This window comes from Tiliqua scincoides, chromosome 4 (genome assembly GCF_035046505.1).
Source record: "Tiliqua scincoides isolate rTilSci1 chromosome 4, rTilSci1.hap2, whole genome shotgun sequence".
Taxonomy (NCBI): domain Eukaryota; kingdom Metazoa; phylum Chordata; class Lepidosauria; order Squamata; family Scincidae; genus Tiliqua; species Tiliqua scincoides.
Genome location: NC_089824.1, coordinates 200,964,448 through 200,984,907, shown reverse-complemented (window position 1 = coordinate 200,984,907; position 20,460 = coordinate 200,964,448). Strand labels below are relative to the sequence as shown.

The window sequence follows — 20,460 nt, the reverse complement described above, 5'->3', positions numbered from 1 at the left end:
GTGTTTTACCACTCGGTGTCCGAGTATCCTAAGGCTGCAGCAATTAAGATTGCGCAGGTAACATTTTTATATTTATGGTTGATCGTCATTGCATCTGTATTAATGGACTAGAAATTAAGATTGTTTTTTTGTTTTTTTTTAAAAAAAGGAGAAAGAATGTCCCGGATCTCCAAATACCTGGAAGGATCCACGAAATCAAGAAGAAAATGACTGTACAAGTTTCCGTGAAATTTTAGGCCTTCAGAAGACCCGGGTGGAGCATTTCACCCCTAATTGCCGCTCAGGCGCTATGAAATCATTGATCAGAGCCGCATTGTATGTGATTCTTAAGCATTGCTATAAGGGGTATTTACTTGACTGCTGCATAGGATGTAAAATTAAATCCAAGAAAGAGGAAGCCCACCGTTGCAGACAATGGAGTAATTTTGATAGAATAGGATTCTTTGAAGTTGTGTGTCAAAGAATCTACCTGAAGGAAATTCTGAACACTGTGATTAATATAGCTTACAGTTTTCGGTTTTTGCATCTTACTGCCACAACCGTTGATTATATTTTAAGCCTGTTTGCTAGCATGAATATCTTTCCTGACCCGTTGTCTTGGCTTAATACATTGGTGAATGGGGAGGATTACACTTACCTTGACTATGTTTATATTGTGGTTTCTAAAAAAAAGTATCAAAAGTTTCTTGCAAGAGGGCACTGCTGTCTAAGTGTTCATGACAAGTGAAGGAGATGCAAGAAAACCTTTGTATGATTTTTAAAAAAATAAAATAAAATGGAAGACCCACAATGTATGTTTTTTGAGGGGGAGGAGGGTGGAATGAACCAATAGGAATAGGGTTTCAGGAACATGTCTGGGCATGCCCTGGCATGCCCCTGTATTTAAGGCCCTGGCCCGAGTGTAAAAAAAATAAAAAAATAAAAATGGAGACTATAGACGGGCAGTGCTTGGGTACAACTATCAATTTTTATAATGCTGTGGATCCGCGTAGTAATTCACTTGAATGGGGTACACACATGGATGATTTAATTGGAAAGGCCCCCTTGGAGAGTGAAGAACCAGAGCCCTGTATTGGACCTCCAGAGGGGGTTTTATACAGGGGTAGTTCTCTGCCTGACAGCCAGGAAAGTGAAGTGGATTCAGCACCCTATTGGACACAGTCCACGGTAAGCAAAAAAAAAAAAATAAAAAGTGCTGTTTTTTGGGGGGAGGGGTTTTCGATATCGGGTACATGGGGTGGAGTGGTAATATTTTGCATTTTTCTTTTTTTAAAAAAAATCAGATGCGGGAACTAGATGTTGCGCCACTAGATTGGTCGGCTGATGGGGATACCAGTGAAGATATCTGGAAAGTCCCGAAGAAGACACCGCAATGGTGTCCGTGCATGTCTGTATGTAAAATTTTACGGGGGGGGGGGGGTCTGAAATATAACTAGACACCTTGATCACTGAGGGGGGGGAAAAAAATGTGTGAGACATGATTTTGTTTGTCTTGTCTAGGAAATTGAAGAGGATTTTGGGCGCATGACTCTCAGTGAGCCGTTAGGCTGTTCGTGCCTCCCTAAAAACCCGGAGGAGGAATGAAAATAACTGTGAAGAAGAAAATAAAACAGAATTACGTTATCTGATTGTGCGCGTTTTTGTGCTAACTGGAGCCATGGAAAAGCATGAGGAAATTTTAAAAAATATATATTATACACCTGGGGCAGTCGGGAGCTTTGGAGGGGTAAACACGCTCTTTCGAGAGGCCAAAAAGCAAAGTAAATCTCTGACTCAAAAACATGTTCAGGACTGGCTTGCAGAGCAAGATGCTTACACACTGCACAAACAGCACCGAGTACGATTTAAGAGAAACAAAACGGTTGTTTCAGGAATGGATGCGCAGTGGCAGGCTGATTTAGTGGATATGCAACAGTTTTCTAAGTACAACGCGGGACACAAGTACATTTTAACAGTGGTGGATATACTTTCCAAATACGCATGGGCCAGAAGCTTGAAAGACAAATCAGGCAGGCAGGTGGCAACCGCTTTTCAACACATCTTTAAGCAGGGGAGAATACCTCGCAAATTGCAGACTGATTCTGGTAAAGAATTTCTAAACCGTACTGTGAGAGAACTATTAAAAAAACACGGCGTACATCACTTTGTTACAGGGAATGAGGTCAAAGCTGCGATCGTGGAACGTTTTAATAAAACGCTAAAATCGAGAATGTGGAGATTTTTCACAGCTAACAACACTTTTAGATACAAGGAAGTGCTACCGCAACTTATAAGCAGTTATAACCACACAGTGCATAGAACGATCAGGGTTCGACCTGTGGATGTGAGCCACTCCAATGCAGGGGCTGTCTGGAAAACAGTGTACGGAGACTGGGTTAGAGGGGGAAAAGAGGTTTCTGTGTTCAGAAAAGGAGATCATGTGAGGATCTCAAAGCTCAAGGGGGTATTTGAAAAAGGTTATGAACAAAGCTTTACCACTGAAATTTTCATAGTCAACCAAGCCAGCAGCAAGGGGAGAAGACCTGTGTACAGCTTAAAAGATTACGAGGGGGAGAGCATTGCGGGGACTTTCTATCCTGAAGAATTACAGAGAGTGAGGGCCAGAGAGGATAGGATTTACAGGGTTGAAAAAGTTCTAGCTACAAGGGGAAGGGGTAAGAAAAAGCAACACTTGGTGAAATGGTTAGGGTGGCCTGACAAATTTAATAGTTGGGTCGCAGACTCTGAACTGTGTACAGCTAAGTAGAGAAGGGGGAAAATGGCGGAAAACGATTTTTACATCACCCTTCCTAGCAACGCATGCAATAAAATATTTGATCAGAACACCAGTGCTGCCTTCACGATCCGGCTGGCGCGCTCCTTGGATCTGCCGGGGGAGTGGGAAGTGGGGTTAGCAGAGATACAATACCCTCACACCTGGGACACACTCACAGACGATAGAAAGTTTCAAATTGACGATGGCAGGACAGATTGGCTATTCACTCTACGGAGGGGATATTACGCTTCAGTACCTGACATACTGGATAATATGAACAAGGTAATAAAGAGTCATATAAATCCACCACCTGATACATCTCTGACCTATGATTCTGTGGATAGGAAGGTCTATCTTATTGCCCCGTCGCTTCACAAAATTGAAGCAGAAGCGGAACTGTCTCATATATTAGGGCTGGACACGAGTTTAACCACCAGAAAATCAACCTTCACTGCGGATATTACAGGGGGGTTTAGCACCCTGTATGTTTACACAGACATTATAGAACACCAGGTCGTGGGGGACTTTTATGTGCCTTTGTTGCGATGTGTTCCTATTCGCGGTGAGAACGGTGAACGAGTTACGGTGACTTATGATAGACCGCACTATGTCGGCGTATGCAGAGACCATATAGACAGCATCACCGTGGAGATAAAGACAGACCAGAACAAAAACGTGTCATTTCGTTTCGGCAAAGTGGTTGTGAAGCTACACTTCCGTCCCAGGAAAAACAGGATATTTTAAAAAAAACATGGTCCTTCTAAAACGCTATGGGGACCCAGCCCTTTTTACCAACTACTACAGAGTGCAGGCTGGGCACGGACTTCAAGGATTTCATGGAGCGCCTGTTATGTATGGAGCGGGGGTCGGAGGCATATTCCGAAGTCTTTTTCGAAAGGCGGTTCCCCTTTTGAGGAGGGGGTTAGAGATTATTAAACCGCACATTAAATTAGCTGCCCGCAATATTACCCGGGACGTGGTTGGAAACGTTTCTCAGGCCGTATTGAATAAAGTTATACCACAGAAGGGGTCAGGTCTGATGTACGTGAAAAGAAGGAAAGCGGTTAAACGAAAAGCATCACGAACGCTGCTGACAGGACCACCCCGTCCCTTTAAAAGAAGGGCTAAAAGTCGAAGGACTACACAGAAGAGAAAAGCTCGGAAGCCGAGGTGCAGAAAGAGAGTCCTCTCTAGAGACATATTTTAAAAAAAACAGCCATGGCTTTTATTCACGGATGCTCAGAAGAGTGTACAAAATCCGAACTAGACCTGTTTCAAATACCCCCTACGCAGACCAGCATTGAAGGAAGCGTTTATGTGGAGGTGCCTCCGTTGACGGCTGTGACGGAGTCTTCATCATTGGAGTTTTTCATCGCGGGAAATGGGGAGGATTATTTGGATTTAAACAACACTCTACTTTACTTGAGGTGTAAAATTGTAAAAGAAGATGGGGGTAACATTGATCGACAGGCAGAAGTGGCGTTGGTGAACTACCCTATCGCTTCCATTTTTAGTCAGCTGGACGTAACCCTGGGAGACAGACTCATTAGTCAAAGCAACAACTGCTATCCCTATAGGGCTTTCATCGAGTCTGTGCTAAACTACAGCGAAGATGCACTTTCCAGTCAGTTCTCTGCAGGAATGTTTTACAAAGACACACCTGGTGAACACGACTCAGCGGACATGGATGGGCAAAACCAAGGGTTTATTAAAAGAGCTGGACTGACTGCTGAAAGCAGAAAAATAGAACTCATGGGTCATCTCCATGCGGACCTCTTTTTTCAAGAAAAACTGTTGTTAAACGGGGTGGATGTGAAAATTAAACTCACACGGAGCAAAGACAGATTCTGTATGATGACTGATGACGCAAATGTCAAATACCGGCTGAAGCTTTTGACGGCGTCACTGTTTGTAAAGAAGGTGAGAGTTGCCCCGGGGGTACGGCTGGGGCATGCTGAAGCTTTGCTTACAGCCACCGCCAAGTACCCCGTGGACCGTGTCAGTATGAAAGTGTTTAGTCTCCCGGTGGGGAGTCGCGTTAGTAACCAGGAGAACCTGTTTCTGGGACAATTGCCAAAGATGGTCGTGATTGGCCTGGTGGACAACGATGCTTTCAGCGGAACCTTCAGCAAAAACCCGTTTAACTTTAAGCATTATGACATCAATTTTTTTGCTATTTACCTGTCGGGGTACCAAATCCCAGCAAAGCCGTTTCAGCCAGACTTTCAAGAAGGAAGCTGTGTGAGGGAGTACATGAGCCTGGTACACGCCTCTGGTAAGCACATGAAAGACAAGGGGCTGATAGTCAACAGAGAAGACTATGCGAGGGGGTACACGCTCTTTGCCTTCGACCTGTCCCCTGACCAGGAATGCGGCGAGCACTATTCCTTGATCAACACGGGGAACCTTAGGGCAGAAGTTCGGTTTGCCAGGCCCCTCCCACAGACCGTTAACATGATCGTCTACGGGGTTTTTGACAACATAATTGAAATAAATAACCAGAGGAATGTTCTGTTTGATTATATGTGACATGGACACTCTACAGTTAACGCGGCTGCTGTCCACTGACCCAGCCACCCGTAAGGTATTCAAGGGAGTGTTTCCTTGTGACCGGCTTCCTAAAGCGAACCAGCTACAGAGACCTGCAGGGCTGGTGGTCAACACGGACCCTCATGATCGACCGGGAGAGCACTGGTTAGCTTTGTACCTGTCAGAAGAAAACCGGGTAGAGTTTTTTGACTCCTACGGACATCCGCCAGACCATCCCCGATTCCCCGAGGCAATCATGGATTTTTTAAGAACATGTGCCCCTGTAACGACATATCAAGCAAAGCAAGTACAATACCCGGACTCTGCAACCTGTGGTTACCACTGTGTGTTTTTTCTGCGTCAGCGGTGTAAGGGGCTAACTTTCAACCAGATTCAAGAACTCTATTCCGATGATTTGCTAAGGAACGACCGCATGGTACTGCTATTTGTAAAAAAGAAGCAGAACATGTCGCGACTAGCCCCCCGGTTTTTTTATCAGTCCCAAGCTTGTGTGTCATGTAGTAAATTTCATGGGCATGGTTTTCAATAAAAAAGATACCCCTCTCTGAGGGGGGGGTTTAAAAGAAAAAAAAAGTCGAAGCAGCGTATTTTTTTTAAAAAAGTGCTTTTATTTTTTTATAAGGTCAGCCATGGTACAGAACTAGATTGTCTCTGCTTTTTAGAAGATCTTCTGGAAGACTTGGGGGTATGTTTTATTTCCGTCATGGGGCTGGGGTTTTTCAAGTGGTCCAAAGAGGTCCTGTTTCCCGGGTTGCCGACAACCGTGGATGGGATATTTAGTTCAGCCATTGCCTTCAGAAAGACATCCCATCCCTTAGGGGTGCGCACAGCTGGCAGTGCGTGGATTTGTGTGATTCCTTTCACCAAGTCCAGCATGTTGGAGCCAGGGATAGTTTCCCCTTTGTAAACAAAAGCCCCCTTTTCATTCCACGAAGAAACAGACTTGTTTTGCAGCATTTTGTTTAGTACTATCTTCGCAGGGTTTTTATATCTGACAGATAAACTGTCCAAGACTTCATGATATACCCTGTCTGGAGCTGGAGAGACATGTGTTTTGGTTGTTGTCTCAGCCGGATCTGCAGCCATTGCTGCTGGTAACGACAAGGTCAGATGTCCTTTTTCAGATTCCCCCTGTTTCACATGAGTTAGATATTTTTGAAGCAGAGCGGAATATTGTTTTGCCTTTTCATATTCCGTTAAGTCCCTTCTCTGTAAAACATTTCGCATGTCAGCATCTAAGGAACTGAGGGCTGTAGTTCTTATGTTTTCTTCTCCTGAGGAAGGATTTTTCAGTTGCTCTAACTGGTGGCTAGGTACAAGGAACATTTTTTCAGCGTGTTCCATCAACGGTTACGTAAAAGCTCTGCGACTAGGGGGAGAGCTATGCTTAACAAAGGAGCTAGAAACCCTCCAGATTGATTTACCAGCTGCTTCTTTTTTCTTAATGATAGCCGTTTATTACTCAGTTTTCTGATGAGTGAGCGGTTTTTTCTCAGTTGAGAAATCTGACTGCCAGATAAGGGAATGTTACCTTTTAAAGTGTTGAGTGCAATTTCTGAGATAGCCGAGACGAGATCGTGAGGAGCCGCGCACAGAATGGCTTTTCTCTGTCGCGGGGGGGCCTTGATAAGCAGCTGTAAAAGGGGTAGATTTCTTCTCACGCAGATAGACATGTTGCCGTGAGGAGGACGCACTTACATTTGAACGCCCTAAGGGTTAACTCATTTGCTTTTGTAAAGGGCTCCAAGTTTCTTTTTTTTCATAGTGTAGACGGCCGGCCAGTCTGGTGGGAAAAGCCCCGTCCTCAATCTGTAAGACTCAGGCGTGGAAGCGTTTAAGTCTACCATCAGATACCCATAAGGTTTTGCGGTAGCATCCTGAAAACTCTCTAGAAAGAACTGAACGTTTCCAGGGTACATCTGGCGTGCCAGTGTAACGATCTGTAGTTTGTCCCTGGGGTTTTTGAAGAGCACCATGTATTTTGCGTTTAAGGTAATGGTGCGATTGGATTTTCCCTGAAAGAAAATGTTCTGGGTGATGAAAAATATACTTAAATTACGGTGATGTACATACTTGGTAAAAACATCAGCTATCTCAGTGCTGGAAGAAGCAGAGGCCATGAGGTCATCCACGATAACAAGATTCACTTTATTTGGGGGTAGTATTTCATCATCATTAAACGTCACAGGGAGCCCCTCTATAAAACATATGTGGGGGTACTTCTGAAGGAGCTCCTTATACATAGGCTGCCAGCATGCATAACACCATACAATATTTTCAGGAACAACAGAGAGCACAGTACGCGCGTGATCCAACATGTTTTTTATAAAATACGTTTTCCCGCAGTTGCTAGGCCCTGCTAAAATGGCCGAAAAAGGGTGTTTCCACCGCACATCCATCTTAATACCCGTAAGGGAGAGTTCTGAAGTCTTTCAGAAGGACCCTCTTATCATATACGACCCTTAGTGTCTTTTTCAGACCGCCTGTTTCGATACGCCACATCTTTTTATTTCTCAGAATGCCCCTCTGCTGCAGAACAATTTCTTTAGGTCCCGTTCCATAGTCCAGAACCATCTGTTTCAGACTATTGAAATGGACCCTTTCAGAATTCTGAGCGTGGAGCGTAATGCCCTTCACTCTCATGTAAGACCTCGCGGAGGACAGTCTCAGGCCGTAGGTCTTTGGACCAGCTGACACAAACTCTGTGATGCGTTCATTTGGGGGAATCTCATTTGTCAGATCCCCTAAGTAGTCTCCTAGGGGGGGACGCCAGTCCCCCTCACGATGTACAAAGATCACAGAATCTGTGTCATGGTACAAGCACCTGTCACCCAACTGATCCAGCAAGTTGTAAAGTTCTAATCGCGCGTATGCGGTTGTAAAAGCCCCTATTAGTACATTTGTTCTACCGGACCGTGTGTACCTGTCTGATGAATTTCTCCAAGACACAGTGATTGCCTCGTCGTCAAGAATTTCAAACCCTGAAATCTCATAGGCAGGTGAAAAGGCATACTCCAGAAGCTGAGTAGGGTCCCTCACGATGGTGCTGTTCAGCAAGTTAGAGCGCTGAGCAAATTTTCCCCACAAAGAATTTAAAAACAACTTTGCTATCTGGCGCTTTGCGGGGTTCACCGCGATCTTTTGGGGGCGTAATTCAATGCCCTCTTTTTCACGATAATCAGAGATATATTGTTTCTTTTTCGCCTCATCCGTGCACCACGAGGGATAGCCCGTGGCTTCTTGTTTCTGACGTAGATGCATTTTAATGTAACCAGAAAACAACTCGTCAGATTCGCCAGGAAAATCCCATATCTCTGAAATTGCCAAGACCCTGTACCCCTTTTCCAGGGCTTTCATCACCTCAAAAGTGCACCATGTGCCTATGATGGCGCGTTCCTCATCAGAGTGACGGCAGGGTTCCTGCTGGCTCGTTTCCGCACATTTCTGGCACAAAGGGAACATGAGCTTCCCCCTCAGCCTAACCGGTAATACAGGGAAAAAGAGTCCTCTCGGGGGGAGCACTTTCATTTTCACGACACCAAAATAGCAAGACAGGGGCTTAAAGTTCTTGGTGATAATTTCAGGATGCCCCAAAGGATATTTCTTTGTTTTGTTTACATAAGGGTACAGGCTCGTGAAGTCATAATAACATATTTCCTCCCCCTCTTTGGGCTTGTAATAGAGGGTAATGGCATTTGTTCTCCCACCAAACAGCGCATCTCTAGGTTGCAGAGGTTGCGGAGGGTTTATTTCAGATAGAAACGCTTTAAGCGCTGCATCGCCGGCTAACATTGCCCTCCATTCGTGTTCCCAAATGGTAATGATCTCAAATCCCATATCTTTGATCTCATACTCCCTACGCTTGGTCTCATAATAAAGCATACGGTAGGTTGTGTTCCTGAGGGGGTTTATTTCCGTATCCTTGTAACAAATGGGACAGCCGTGATAAAAACACCCGTAAAATTCAAAAGCTATCGGTTTGCCCCCAATCACTGCGTAGCCATCCAGATAATATTCTCCTGCTTGAAATTCTCCCCCTTTCAGAGCGTGTCTGATCTCGATGGATTTTTTATGCTCCAGATACATCAGCCATTGTATAGCCGCAGAGGAAAATCGCTTTTTTATCAAGTCGTAGTTGTCCCATGGTAGAATAGCAATGGCATTGCTTTCTAAAAACATGTATCTAAACATGGCCATTGCGACGCTAGCTATGGTTAAGTATTGAAACGGATCCAGCCCGTCCCTCCCTTCCGATTTAGTCATCTGCAGGATTTCATCCCTGAACAACATACAGGCCTTCCTCAATATTTTTACATCCTGTTGGCAGTAATGCGCTAGCTCTTTCTGGAGATTAAAAATGCTGGTCTTATTTTCCTCATACCACGTGAGAAAATCTTTTTTCTCATCAGGCATCATGGTATCATACCCGTAAAATTTCGGGTGGGGGAGAGGGCCTTGGTAATCCCAGTTTTCAGCAGTGTTAAAAAAGTGGGGAAAATATCCTTTACAGCCCTCAAACCCCAAAGCCTTGGGAAGTTTCCCAAGCTTCATGGGGAGGAAGTTTAAGCTGTCGATAAATTTTAATTTCAATTTTTTAACCGTCACGCACATAAGTTTACCTCCCTGTACAATAAGTTTCACATCCATCCTTTCCTTCACCAGCTGGTTTAAGATAAAGTAGCTATCATACCCCTTTGCATTGTGTGCCAAAAAGGTGAATCCTTTGAACTTTGGGGAGATAAAAGTTGAAATGAAGTCTGAAAGACAGCCTTCGCCCTTAAACTCCCAAGTTTTCCCTTCCTTTGTCCCCATCGCGTATATATAATTGGGAAGGTGAATTCCTGTCTCCTGAGTACACTCAAAGTCAAAAAAGATATACTTGTCTGAAAGTTCAGGTTCCCTAAGAGGGGGAATGTAACAGAGATGGCCAGGTAAAGGAATACTGAGACACTCCAAGCACTTTCGTGGCTTGCATTTGTGTCTTTTAGCGACATAACCCCCACATTCTTCACACAGCCGTTTAGAGAAGCAGTCAATCTCTTTTTTGGCTGCTAACTTTTTATGGATATTTAAACAGGTCCGAGAAGGGCATATCAGTCTGCAGCTTTCACACTGCACCTCCACCTCCCTGGTACACTGCCTCCGTAAACAAAAACGACAGCGAAACCTACAAGTGTGTGTATGAGCATAAGGAGTTCCACAGATGGAGCAGTAATTTCTAGAACCAAAGAATCCTTTCATGTTTAGAATACCATAATAATGTTCATCGTGTAGCAGTAGAAAGTAGGACTTATCATGTATAAGTGGGCCCGATCTGAAAATTTCCCAGCCTTTATCACCATATAGGACAACCCCTATATTCACTTGTAAATACCTTTCAAATCTCCTCAGGTCTGATAGTAGTATTTTTTTATCAGGGGCAATCCCAACTGCTGCATACAGCTGTCTTGCCATCTGTAATAAATGAAAATCAGTATACCCTTGGCCATTTATGATTGCTAAGAGACTCCCCCCAAAGCAAAGGTTGCTGTCCTCATTATTCAGGTCAACAAGGTGTTGTCTTTTCTTTTCTATGATCTTGCTATAAAGGACAGTGCTTAACAGTCTTCGACCCCTTCCACCCCTGTTTCTGATAACAGAAACAATGAGACGCAGCAGACCATGGAGATGAACTTCTGCATTGCTCTGAATGAGATTCCCTATGTTAGCAAAAAATGATGCGGCGTCCAGAGCATTGATGTGTCTCCTCAAGGAGAAGAGGGGGTTATTTAACCCTTCTCCTTCAAGACGCAGTTGTACTAAATCCGAAGGATGTATTTCGCTACGTAATTCTCCCAATAAGTCCTGAATGTTACTGATTATGGCGTGTTCAACCAACAGGGGGTTACTTAAACGCTCCAGGTTTACAAAACGGAAGGAAAAAGTGTATCGGGAGACAGGTAGTCTCTGAGCATGCCATTCCCAGCGACCCTCCCTTTCAAGGTAGACTCTTGGTTCAGGCTCCTCCTCCTCCTCCCCCCCTGTAGTGTTCATGGTGGAATAACCGCTATCGGACACACGGGTTCGATTGGAGGAATACCCACTATCAGAATGGTCTTCAACCATATCAACACCAACATTTGGTGCAGGAACAGGTGACCCCTGGGGGATGGGAGAAAGTCCTATATCATCATCATCCTCTGAATCAGAGGAGTCCTGTGGGAAGCCTGCCCCAAACTGATTCACCCCTGCATCAAGTGGAGAGCTGTGTGGTGTCTGGCTCAGGTCCCCCTGCAGACTCTCAGGATAGATTTGGAAGTTTTTAATATTTTCTTGAAAAGAAACAAGCATCTGTTTGTCAAGCCCCTTGCCCTGAAACAACGAACACCAGTGCTTTTTTAGCTCTGAGTTCCAGTAGCTAAGCTGAGCTGAGAGTTTTCTCTCCTTCTCAATAACAGAATTCATACACTGATTCAATAACCCCCCCAATTCAAAACATTCATCTGGGTCAAGGTTTCTGGTTTTCTTCTGTTTTTTCTTCGGAGCAAAATCTTCAGATTCACTTTCAGACAAGGCAGCAGCAGGAGGACGTTTCCGGTCAAGGGATGGTCTCCCTGTAGGTGTGACAGTTCCTAGAAGGAAAAGGCATAATTTTCTTTTACTGAATGGGGAGACTACATAACTGAAATAGGCAATTTATTATCATAAGAACAGACCATAGGCCCCCACCTAGTCCTACACCCTGTATCTCACACTAGGTAAAAAAAGAGACTCCCTTGCATAGTCCACTTCTAAAATCCTGGCTTGTAACCCCCAGTGGATTTTTTCCCCTCTTAAAGGCATCCAGTCCCAAGGAGTAAAGAAATAATTTTTGGCAAATTTAGTGGATAAATTTATACAAGTGGTTACCTTTCTGGTTGGGAATAGATGCTGCATTAGAAGTGGAGGGCCCTCCATCAGCTTTTATTTGAAGAATATTTTGCACAGGCACAGTATTTCCTGAATGTAGAAAAACTATATTTTAAAATCATTTTCTTTTAAAAATCTGACATTCCTAGGAAAAAAGAGGCATCAGATTACCACACCCCAACCCAATATTAATTTTATTTTTTAGTTTATATAGGGTGGAAATGGAACAGCTGATACCTTTCTGATTCCCCGCTGTTGAGGTACTAGGTCTTGGTGACATGGGAATGTTTCTTTGGACCACATTACCAGGTGCTGGAGGCATTGGCCTTGGATTTCCTGAATGTAGACAAACCAAAATTTAAAAGCGCTAGAAAATAGTGACATAGGATTTTCCATCAAAAATATTCCTATTATGTAATTTATACAGGTAGTTACTTTTTTTGTGACTGTCCAGAGCATGTGGTTTGGACGTGCCAGGCTTTGGACTCAATGGAGATTTTCCTTGGGGTCCACTAACACCTGCTTGACTTTGCACAGACACAGTATTTCCTGAATGTGGAAAAACCAAAATTTTTTTTTTTAAAAAAGGCCTAGGATTACCTCCCCCTGTGCTGGATTTTGGTGACCCTCTAGCAACTAAAAAAGGCCTAGGATTACCTCCCCCTGTGCTGGATTTTGGTGACCCTCTAGCAACTAAAAGGATAAAAGGAAAAAAAAATGTATCGGCATATAATAAATAATAAATAATAAATAATAAAAAAAGATTTTCCTTGTTATTAATCATAAAAAATACCTCTTTTAAAAACGCCCGAACCACCACCACCACCACATCTGGCTGTGAGAGCTGAATCAATAATTCCTTTAGCTGAAATGATCAGAAATTTAATTTTATATTAAATATTTATAAATGGGCAATAAAAAAAAGGGGAGCAATAGCAGAATTTTTACCTCTTTTGAAAAGGGCGGGGGATGATTCTCCTTCAAAACAAAGAAATAAAACAGAAAAAATAATTATGATTATATATAGGATATCCACTTTCATGATTTTTAAATAAAATATGAGGTAACACATACCAGAACTGGAAGCTGAGTATAACCCATCAGAACTGGGTGGGGGGGTTAATCTGGTACTTGAAGGAAGTCCTACAGTTTTTTGTTTTTTTTAAAAAAATAAAAATGAGTAGGATCACTTTACTTATTTTAAAAAGAAACTTAATTAAAAAATATGCACAGTTTTACCTTTTCGAAATATGAAAGTCTTTTTCATACAGTCTGAATTGTCACCTGACTGGCTAGGGGGATCTGAAAAAAAAGAACCATTTTGAATTGCTCAATATTCAGAGGAAATAAAAAAATAAAAATGGAGACTGAACAAATACCTGGTTTAGCAGTTGATTCCTGCAGTGCCCCCAGAAACAGCACTAAATTTGAAACAGAAGAAGACATATAAATGTTTCTTGTAGTTTTAAAAATAATAGAATACTATTATTTAAGATGATTCTCACCATCAGATTCCTGTGAAATATTTGGTTCATCTTCCTCTGACATTCCACCAATCAAACAATTTTTTTTTTTGCACTGTACACCTGGAAAAAAAAGACAACATTTTTTGCCCTATGGCCAAAATTCAAGACAGACCCTTCATCAAATTGACACAAGGGGGCAGTCAAATTCCATGGGAAAAAGCAAAAGTCATGCACCTCACACAAAATTCAACACCTGAAAGAGAGAGAGACAGCTAGGATTTTTTAACTCCTGTCAATATTAGCCCCTGAGCACATACAGAGTGAAAAATACAAACCTTGAATAAAAACAGTCTGACATACAGATTCTGATAGAGAGAAGCAATATTTAATTCTAACAGATTCACACAGGCCCTTGCAGTGTTGGAAAATGCTCAAAACATTCCACCCCCTCCCTCCCAAAAAATCAAGATTTCAAACAATTTGCACTGACCACTTGTAAAGTGTAAAGGCCCACAGGCCCACATTGAATAAGAGAGGCCCCTGCTGACAGCCCCACACCACCCACCCGCCCACCCCTCCACACACACACACACACACACACACACACACACACACACACACACACACACACACACAGAGGCAAGTTTCACACAGACATGTTGGTTGGCATAGTACATTCATACAAAATTATGCAGCCAGCAATACAGATGTAAGATTTTCTCAGACCAAGAATGCCCCAGAGCACTTGCAGTCTGACATACAGATTCTGACAGAGAGAAGCAATATTTAATTCTAACAGATTCACACAGGCCCTTGCAGTGTTGGAAAATGCTCAAAACATTCCACCCCCTCCCTCCCAAAAAATCAAGATTTCAAACAATTTGCACTGACCACTTGTAAAGTGTAAAGGCCCACAGGCCCACATTGAATAAGAGAGGCCCCTGCTGACAGCCCCACACCACCCACCCGCCCACCCCTCCACACACACACACACACACACACACACACACACACACACACACACACACACAGAGGCAAGTTTCACACAGACATGTTGGTTGGCATAGTACATTCATACAAAATTATGCAGCCAGCAATACAGATGTAAGATTTTCTCAGACCAAGAATGCCCCAGAGCACTTGCAGTCTGACATACAGATTCTGACAGAGAGAAGCAATATTTAATTCTAACAGATTCACACAGGCCCTTGCAGTGTTGGAAAATGCTCAAAACATTCCACCCCCTCCCTCCCAAAAAATCAAGATTTCAAACAATTTGCACTGACCACTTGTAAAGTGTAAAGGCACACAGGCCCACATTGAATAAGAGAGGCCCCTGCTGACAGCCCCACACCACCCACCTGCCCACCCCTCCACACACACACACACACACACACACACACACACACACACAGAGGCAAGTTTCACACAGACATGTTGGTTGGCATAGTACATTCATACAAAATTATGCAGCCAGCAATACAGATGTAAGATTTTCTCAGACCAAGAATGCCCCAGAGCACTTGCAGTCTGACATACAGATTCTGACATAAAAGACATACAGATAGATAGAGAGAAGCAATATTTAATTCTATCAGATTCACACAGACCCTTGCAGTGTTGGAAAATGCTCAAAACATTCCACCCCCTCCCTCCCAAAAAATCAAGATTTCAAACAATTTGCACTGACCACTTGTAAAGTGTAAAGGCCCACAGGCCCACATTGAATAAGAGAGGCCCCTGCTGACAGCCCCACACCACCCACCCGCCCACCCCTCCACACACACACACACACACACACACACACACACACACACACACACACAGAGGCAAGTTTCACACAGACATGTTGGTTGGCATAGTACATTCATACAAAATTATGCAGCCAGCAATACAGATGTAAGATTTTCTCAGACCAAGAATGCCCCAGAGCACTTGCAGTCTGACATACAGATTCTGACATAAAAGACATACAGATAGATAGAGAGAAGCAATATTTAATTCTATCAGGTTCACATACAAATTCCAAGGCAAGGAGAGCAATATGCTTACCAAATGAAGTGCAGCCTTCTATTTTTGGAAGATCTACTGACACACACAATAAGGTGTCCCCTTTTATAGGAAAAATCTCTGTACCCTCACATCTGGACATTCCAATTAGTTTTTTCTTCCCAGGCCCATACAATAAACAAAAAATGATGGTAAGTTAGTATGTTTTTATTTTCACACCATAAATCTTAAAAGAAGTCACGTAAAAAACAGACCCCAAATTCTGTTTCACATGTCAAAAAATTTCCAAGTTATTGGAATGCAATCATTCAGGATTAACCCATTGACCTGTATCTGGTTTTTGCACGTGTAAAAAACCACACAGGTCAAAAAATTGATATATTTCGAAGTTAATGGAATGCAATCATTCAGGATTAACCCATTGACCTGTATCTGGTTTTTGCACGTGTAAAAAACCAGACACAGGTCAAAAAATTGATATATTTCGAAGTTAATGGAATGCAATCATTCAGGATTAACCCATTGACCTGTATCTGGTTTTTGCACGTGTAAAAAACCAGACACAGATTCTGATTCCCAGTCTCATGGAATATAAAATAGCTGAAATTGTTTTCCCATATAAAAATGTGTCTGATCAGCTTCTGATTTTCAGTCCTTTTTTTTTTAGTGTAACCCCTATGTGAGCAGGTTCTATTCTCCCATGCCCCCCAAGCCCATGTCTTCTAAAATTCAATTGAAATAAACCCCCCCTTGTAAGCAACAAACACACAAGACCTTGTAAAAAAATTTGATTTTTTATTTCCATACATAGAACAATAAGCAATCCCCTCTCTCACTTGTCTTCTCTCTACTTCTAAAATTCCATTGAAAGCATCATTTCCCTAGTCATGCAAGATCTGCAATTTATTCCTAAACATGCACATTTTTTTTTTAAAATAAGCATTCTCTCTCTCTACTTTTTTTCCCTAGTCATGCAAGATCTGCAATTTATTCCTAAACATGCACATTTTTTTTTAAAATAAGCATTCTCTCTCTCTACTTTTTTTCCCTAGTCATGCAAGATCCATATATTAATATTCCATTCCACTCCATTATTATTCCAATAATATTACATCAGATAAAACCAAAAAGATTTGGCTTTGACCACTCTTTCAACAGAAAAAAGAAAAACACGATCTTGCGGCTGAAGCAGATTAGCAGCTATTTTATGGGGTTCAGATTCAAATTTATATACATGATCCAATAAAGACATAACGTATTCAGGAAATTCCTGCTTCATCTCCAGACAACCTAATGAAAATGCAATACAGATACACGTGTGCAACAGACTTCTAATGTCCAATTTCTTCATAACCCTGCGCAGCATGTCTCGAATAAACTCCTGAGTCCAGTCCAAGCAGACATGGGCGTCCTGGTTTGGGGCCTTTGTTTGACATCCGTCACAGGACACTTCGAGAAATTTTGATACACAATACTTCACTATGGTGAACAAACTTGCTCTCAGCACACTCTTTGTGATTCTCTGCCTTGTCTGTGATGTCAGATTTTTGTTCTGTCTGTCCAGCGGGAGAACCCCTAAAATGTTCCGTAGCGTTTTGAAAGCGTCTTGGTTCACATCCTTCTTTGGAATAGCCTACAAAAAAACACAAATAAGTATTTTTTGATTTTACATTTCAGGCAACACACTCACGTATGCACTCAAGCAAGTGATTTACCTCTGCTTCAGTTTCTCTAGGTACAGGTGGCTCTTCCATTGCAAATTGGTAAACCAGGTTCAAAGATGGAAACGGTAACACATCATCCTCTTCATCTTCATAACGCCTACATTTTTGCTTCTTCTTCATAGGTGCCTGCGGTAGGCTTTGAGAATCAGTGGGCCTGTCTGGGGTCTCTGATTCATCGCAGCTCTCCATCTTGAGCAGTTTGCGAACGTAGTTTTGAGAATCCACGGGTCTGACTGGTGTCTCCCCCCCCTCAGAAGGCGGCACGTTCTCCTTCTCTTCTTCGGGGCTCTCCATCTTGACCACCACCATAGTGTGATTTTCACTCTCCTCCCCGGCAGGGGATTCGCACTCCAACTGGGGAGTCTCGGTCTCAGAAGGCGAAGCGGGTGAGCTTTTCAGAGGGGAGGCCATGGCAGAAACAGCAGCAACAGCAAAAGGCTGAACAGGTTTCTCCCTCCCCCCCCCCAAAGGACCTGTGCCTTAAATACAAGGACATGTCCGGACCTGTTCCCACTCCCCCTTTTTTCCCATTGGCTCCACACGGTGGTCTGAGAGCTATGAAACCTGCGCCTATTGGTCGGCGACGATGGGGCAAGTTGTTTGAGTGGTCACATGAACCCCTTTCCCACACTTTATTAGTGGGTTCCTTTTCCCGCCAAACCAAATGTCGGGGAGCTACAAAACCCTTCCCTAGCGGTCGAGGGGAACGGGGCGAGTTGTTTGAGTGGTCACATGAACCCCTTTCCCACACTTTATTGGCGGGCTCCTTTTCCCGCCAAACCAAATGTCGGGGTGCTACAAAACCCTTCCCTAGCGGTCGAGGGGAACGGGGCGAGTTGTTTGAGTGGTCACATGAACCCCTTTCCCACACTTTTATTGACGGGTTCCTTTTCCCGCCAAACCAAATGTCGGGGTGCCCCAAAAACCCTCCCCAGTGGTGGGGGGCAGTGGGGGGAGTTGTTTGAGGGGTCACTTGAACCCCCTTAGGGGGCGGGATTTCCAGTAAAAAGGGGCGGGACTTTCAGCTGTCAAAATAGTTTGACATAAGGTATGTACTTCCTACTACTACCATTGCTCCATGGCACACTGGTGTGCCGCAAATAGTCCCCAGGTGTGCCGTGGGAATTTGGGAGAGGGTCATTTATTAGTAGGGCCATTGGGGGATGTGAGCCCCCCGTTGACAGCACAGTGTGCCTTGTCAATTGTCAAAAAACTGCTGGTGTGCTTTGACCAGTACCTTGCCAGTGTGCTGTGAGATGAAAAAGGTTGAAAATCACTGTGCTGAAGCATCATGAAAAAAAAGGCACTGGGCGCATGTGATATTTGTTTATCAATAATAAATTCTTACAATTTCCTCTCTCTGTTCTGATTTCTGCTACTGAAGGTTCCTCATATTCTGACAGGACATCGCCTGTGGAAAAACTGGATGATGCTGTGCCTTCAGGCCAAATGTACACATATGTGTGGGAGATCACTGAAGAAAGTGGGCCTAGAAAGGCAGATCCTCCCTGCCTCACCTATGCCTACTACTCCCATGTAAACATGGTGCAGGACTTTAATTCTGGCCTTATTGGTGCCTTGCTGATATGTAAAAAAGGTAATACAATAAAGAAATTGCGGGAAAGACATTAGAAAGTAAAAACTTAAAGTATGTTTCCAAGCAGAGGAACTTACTGCAGTCATTGTTTGGGTCTTTTTTGATTAACAGCTTTATTTTTTGCTGATGTCTGAAATATCCTATTCTTCTTTTCAGGAAGCTTGAATGAAAATGGGACACAGAAGTTGTTTGACAGGGAATACGTGTTGATGTTTGCTGTGTTTGATGAAAGCAAAAACTGGAAAAAAGATACCTCCCTCATGTACGCAATTAATGGTTATGCTAATGGAACACTACCAGGTACTACATATGCTTGTGTAACATGTATCAAGAACAAATCCCCATAGTTACAAAGACTGGCTCATACACCTGCTTTTCCTACTTCTACTAACTTGTACGAAATGAGATTTATGCACCTTCATTAGTTCTAGTGATCATGGAAGTCAAGGTCTTGCCAGAGAGGGGATCCAGAAGTCCCTGATTTGCACATTGAGCTGAAACTCACGTTGCACTCCTTTCTTTGCTTTCTAATGATTGAACTATGCACACGCATCACTATGCACAACATTGGGGTTTATACACTTTACTGCAAACCACACTATGTGGATCAGTCATGGTGGTGTATTTATTTTTTTACATTTTATACTGTTCTTCATCGAAGGAGCTCAGGGTAGACTAGTGTCCATAATTCCTTCCGTCCTTATGTCCTCACAACAACCCTGTGAGGTAGGTTAGGCTGAGAGATAGCGACTAGCTCAAGGTCACCAAGGAAGCTTCATGGCTGAGCAAGGCTTTGATCCTGAATCTACCAGGCCCAAGTCCATCGCCCAAACCACTACACCAGTGGTTCCCAAACTGGTGCGTCATGACCCACCAGCCAGGGAAGCACTTCTCCCTGCCCCTTTCAAGAGATGGGGAAGGGGGGAAGGCAGCAACACGATCCCCAGGGTCACACTGCTGCCGAGGATAGGAAAGTTTTTTTAAAGTAGATTCACATTCTGGATAGTTAGAATCAAATCAGAGGGCCAAACTGACATATCAAAAATGTGGGTTGTGAGAATATGAGCTGAACTTGACATGAAGTGGTCATGGGGTTTTCTTTACATGAACCCAGTTTGCAGTTCAATTTGCATGTAAAAGTGCCAAATTAAATTCTTAATTTAATCTGAATGCTTTAAGAACATGGGATTGCCTTGCTAAATCAGCTCAAGATCCATCTAACTCAGCATACTGTTTCTAGCATGAACTAGCCAAATGCAAACTCACAAGCATGCATGAAAGTCATCATCATTCAATGCTGTTTGTCTCTAGCATCTAGTAATCATAAGTATATTGTCTCTAAAGAAATATTTAACTTTAGAGATTTCATTGAGCTATAACATGGCTAATAGCCATTACTAGATCTCTCCTGCTTAAAATATATATATCTTCTGAGTTTAATTGTAATGACTGTATTTTGGGTACTGAAGA

At 43.1% G+C, this 20,460-nt stretch overlaps 3 protein-coding genes and 1 long non-coding RNA gene across 4 annotated transcripts in view; 3 read left to right on the top strand and 1 right to left on the bottom strand.

Annotated features, from left to right (window-relative positions):
* Positions 1 to 931: 931 nt before the first annotated feature.
* Positions 932 to 1,592, top strand: LOC136647361 (uncharacterized). The gene is made up of 3 exons (XR_010794280.1): positions 932 to 1,167; positions 1,284 to 1,391; positions 1,501 to 1,592. It is a non-coding gene; the product is annotated as an uncharacterized lncRNA (long non-coding RNA).
* A 2,381-nt stretch (positions 1,593 to 3,973) lies between these two features.
* Positions 3,974 to 5,284, top strand: LOC136648582 (uncharacterized protein F54H12.2-like). Its single transcript, XM_066624699.1, has 2 exons — positions 3,974 to 4,957; positions 5,123 to 5,284. Exons 1-2 carry the CDS (start codon positions 3,974 to 3,976, stop codon positions 5,282 to 5,284), a joined length of 1,146 nt encoding a protein of 381 aa, XP_066480796.1.
* A 4,294-nt stretch (positions 5,285 to 9,578) lies between these two features.
* LOC136648580 (uncharacterized) lies at positions 9,579 to 18,400 on the bottom strand. Its single transcript, XM_066624698.1, has 13 exons — positions 17,385 to 18,400; positions 15,712 to 17,302; positions 13,699 to 13,779; positions 13,573 to 13,614; positions 13,433 to 13,495; positions 13,268 to 13,336; positions 13,142 to 13,171; positions 12,987 to 13,052; positions 12,629 to 12,742; positions 12,431 to 12,529; positions 12,194 to 12,283; positions 10,966 to 11,916; positions 9,579 to 9,649 (listed from the first exon to the last, which is right to left on the bottom strand). Exons 2-13 carry the CDS (start codon positions 15,809 to 15,811, stop codon positions 9,579 to 9,581), a joined length of 1,776 nt encoding a protein of 591 aa, XP_066480795.1. The 5' UTR covers positions 15,812 to 17,302; positions 17,385 to 18,400.
* A 364-nt stretch (positions 18,401 to 18,764) lies between these two features.
* Positions 18,765 to 20,460, top strand: part of LOC136648579 (coagulation factor V-like) — a gene marked incomplete at its 5' end in the record, with an annotated part of 40,069 nt that continues 38,373 nt past the window's right edge. The window contains 2 exons of the mRNA XM_066624696.1: positions 18,765 to 18,990; positions 19,147 to 19,290. Of these exons, the coding sequence (XP_066480793.1) occupies positions 18,765 to 18,990; positions 19,147 to 19,290 (370 nt within the window). The remainder of the gene's footprint in view (positions 18,991 to 19,146; positions 19,291 to 20,460) is intronic.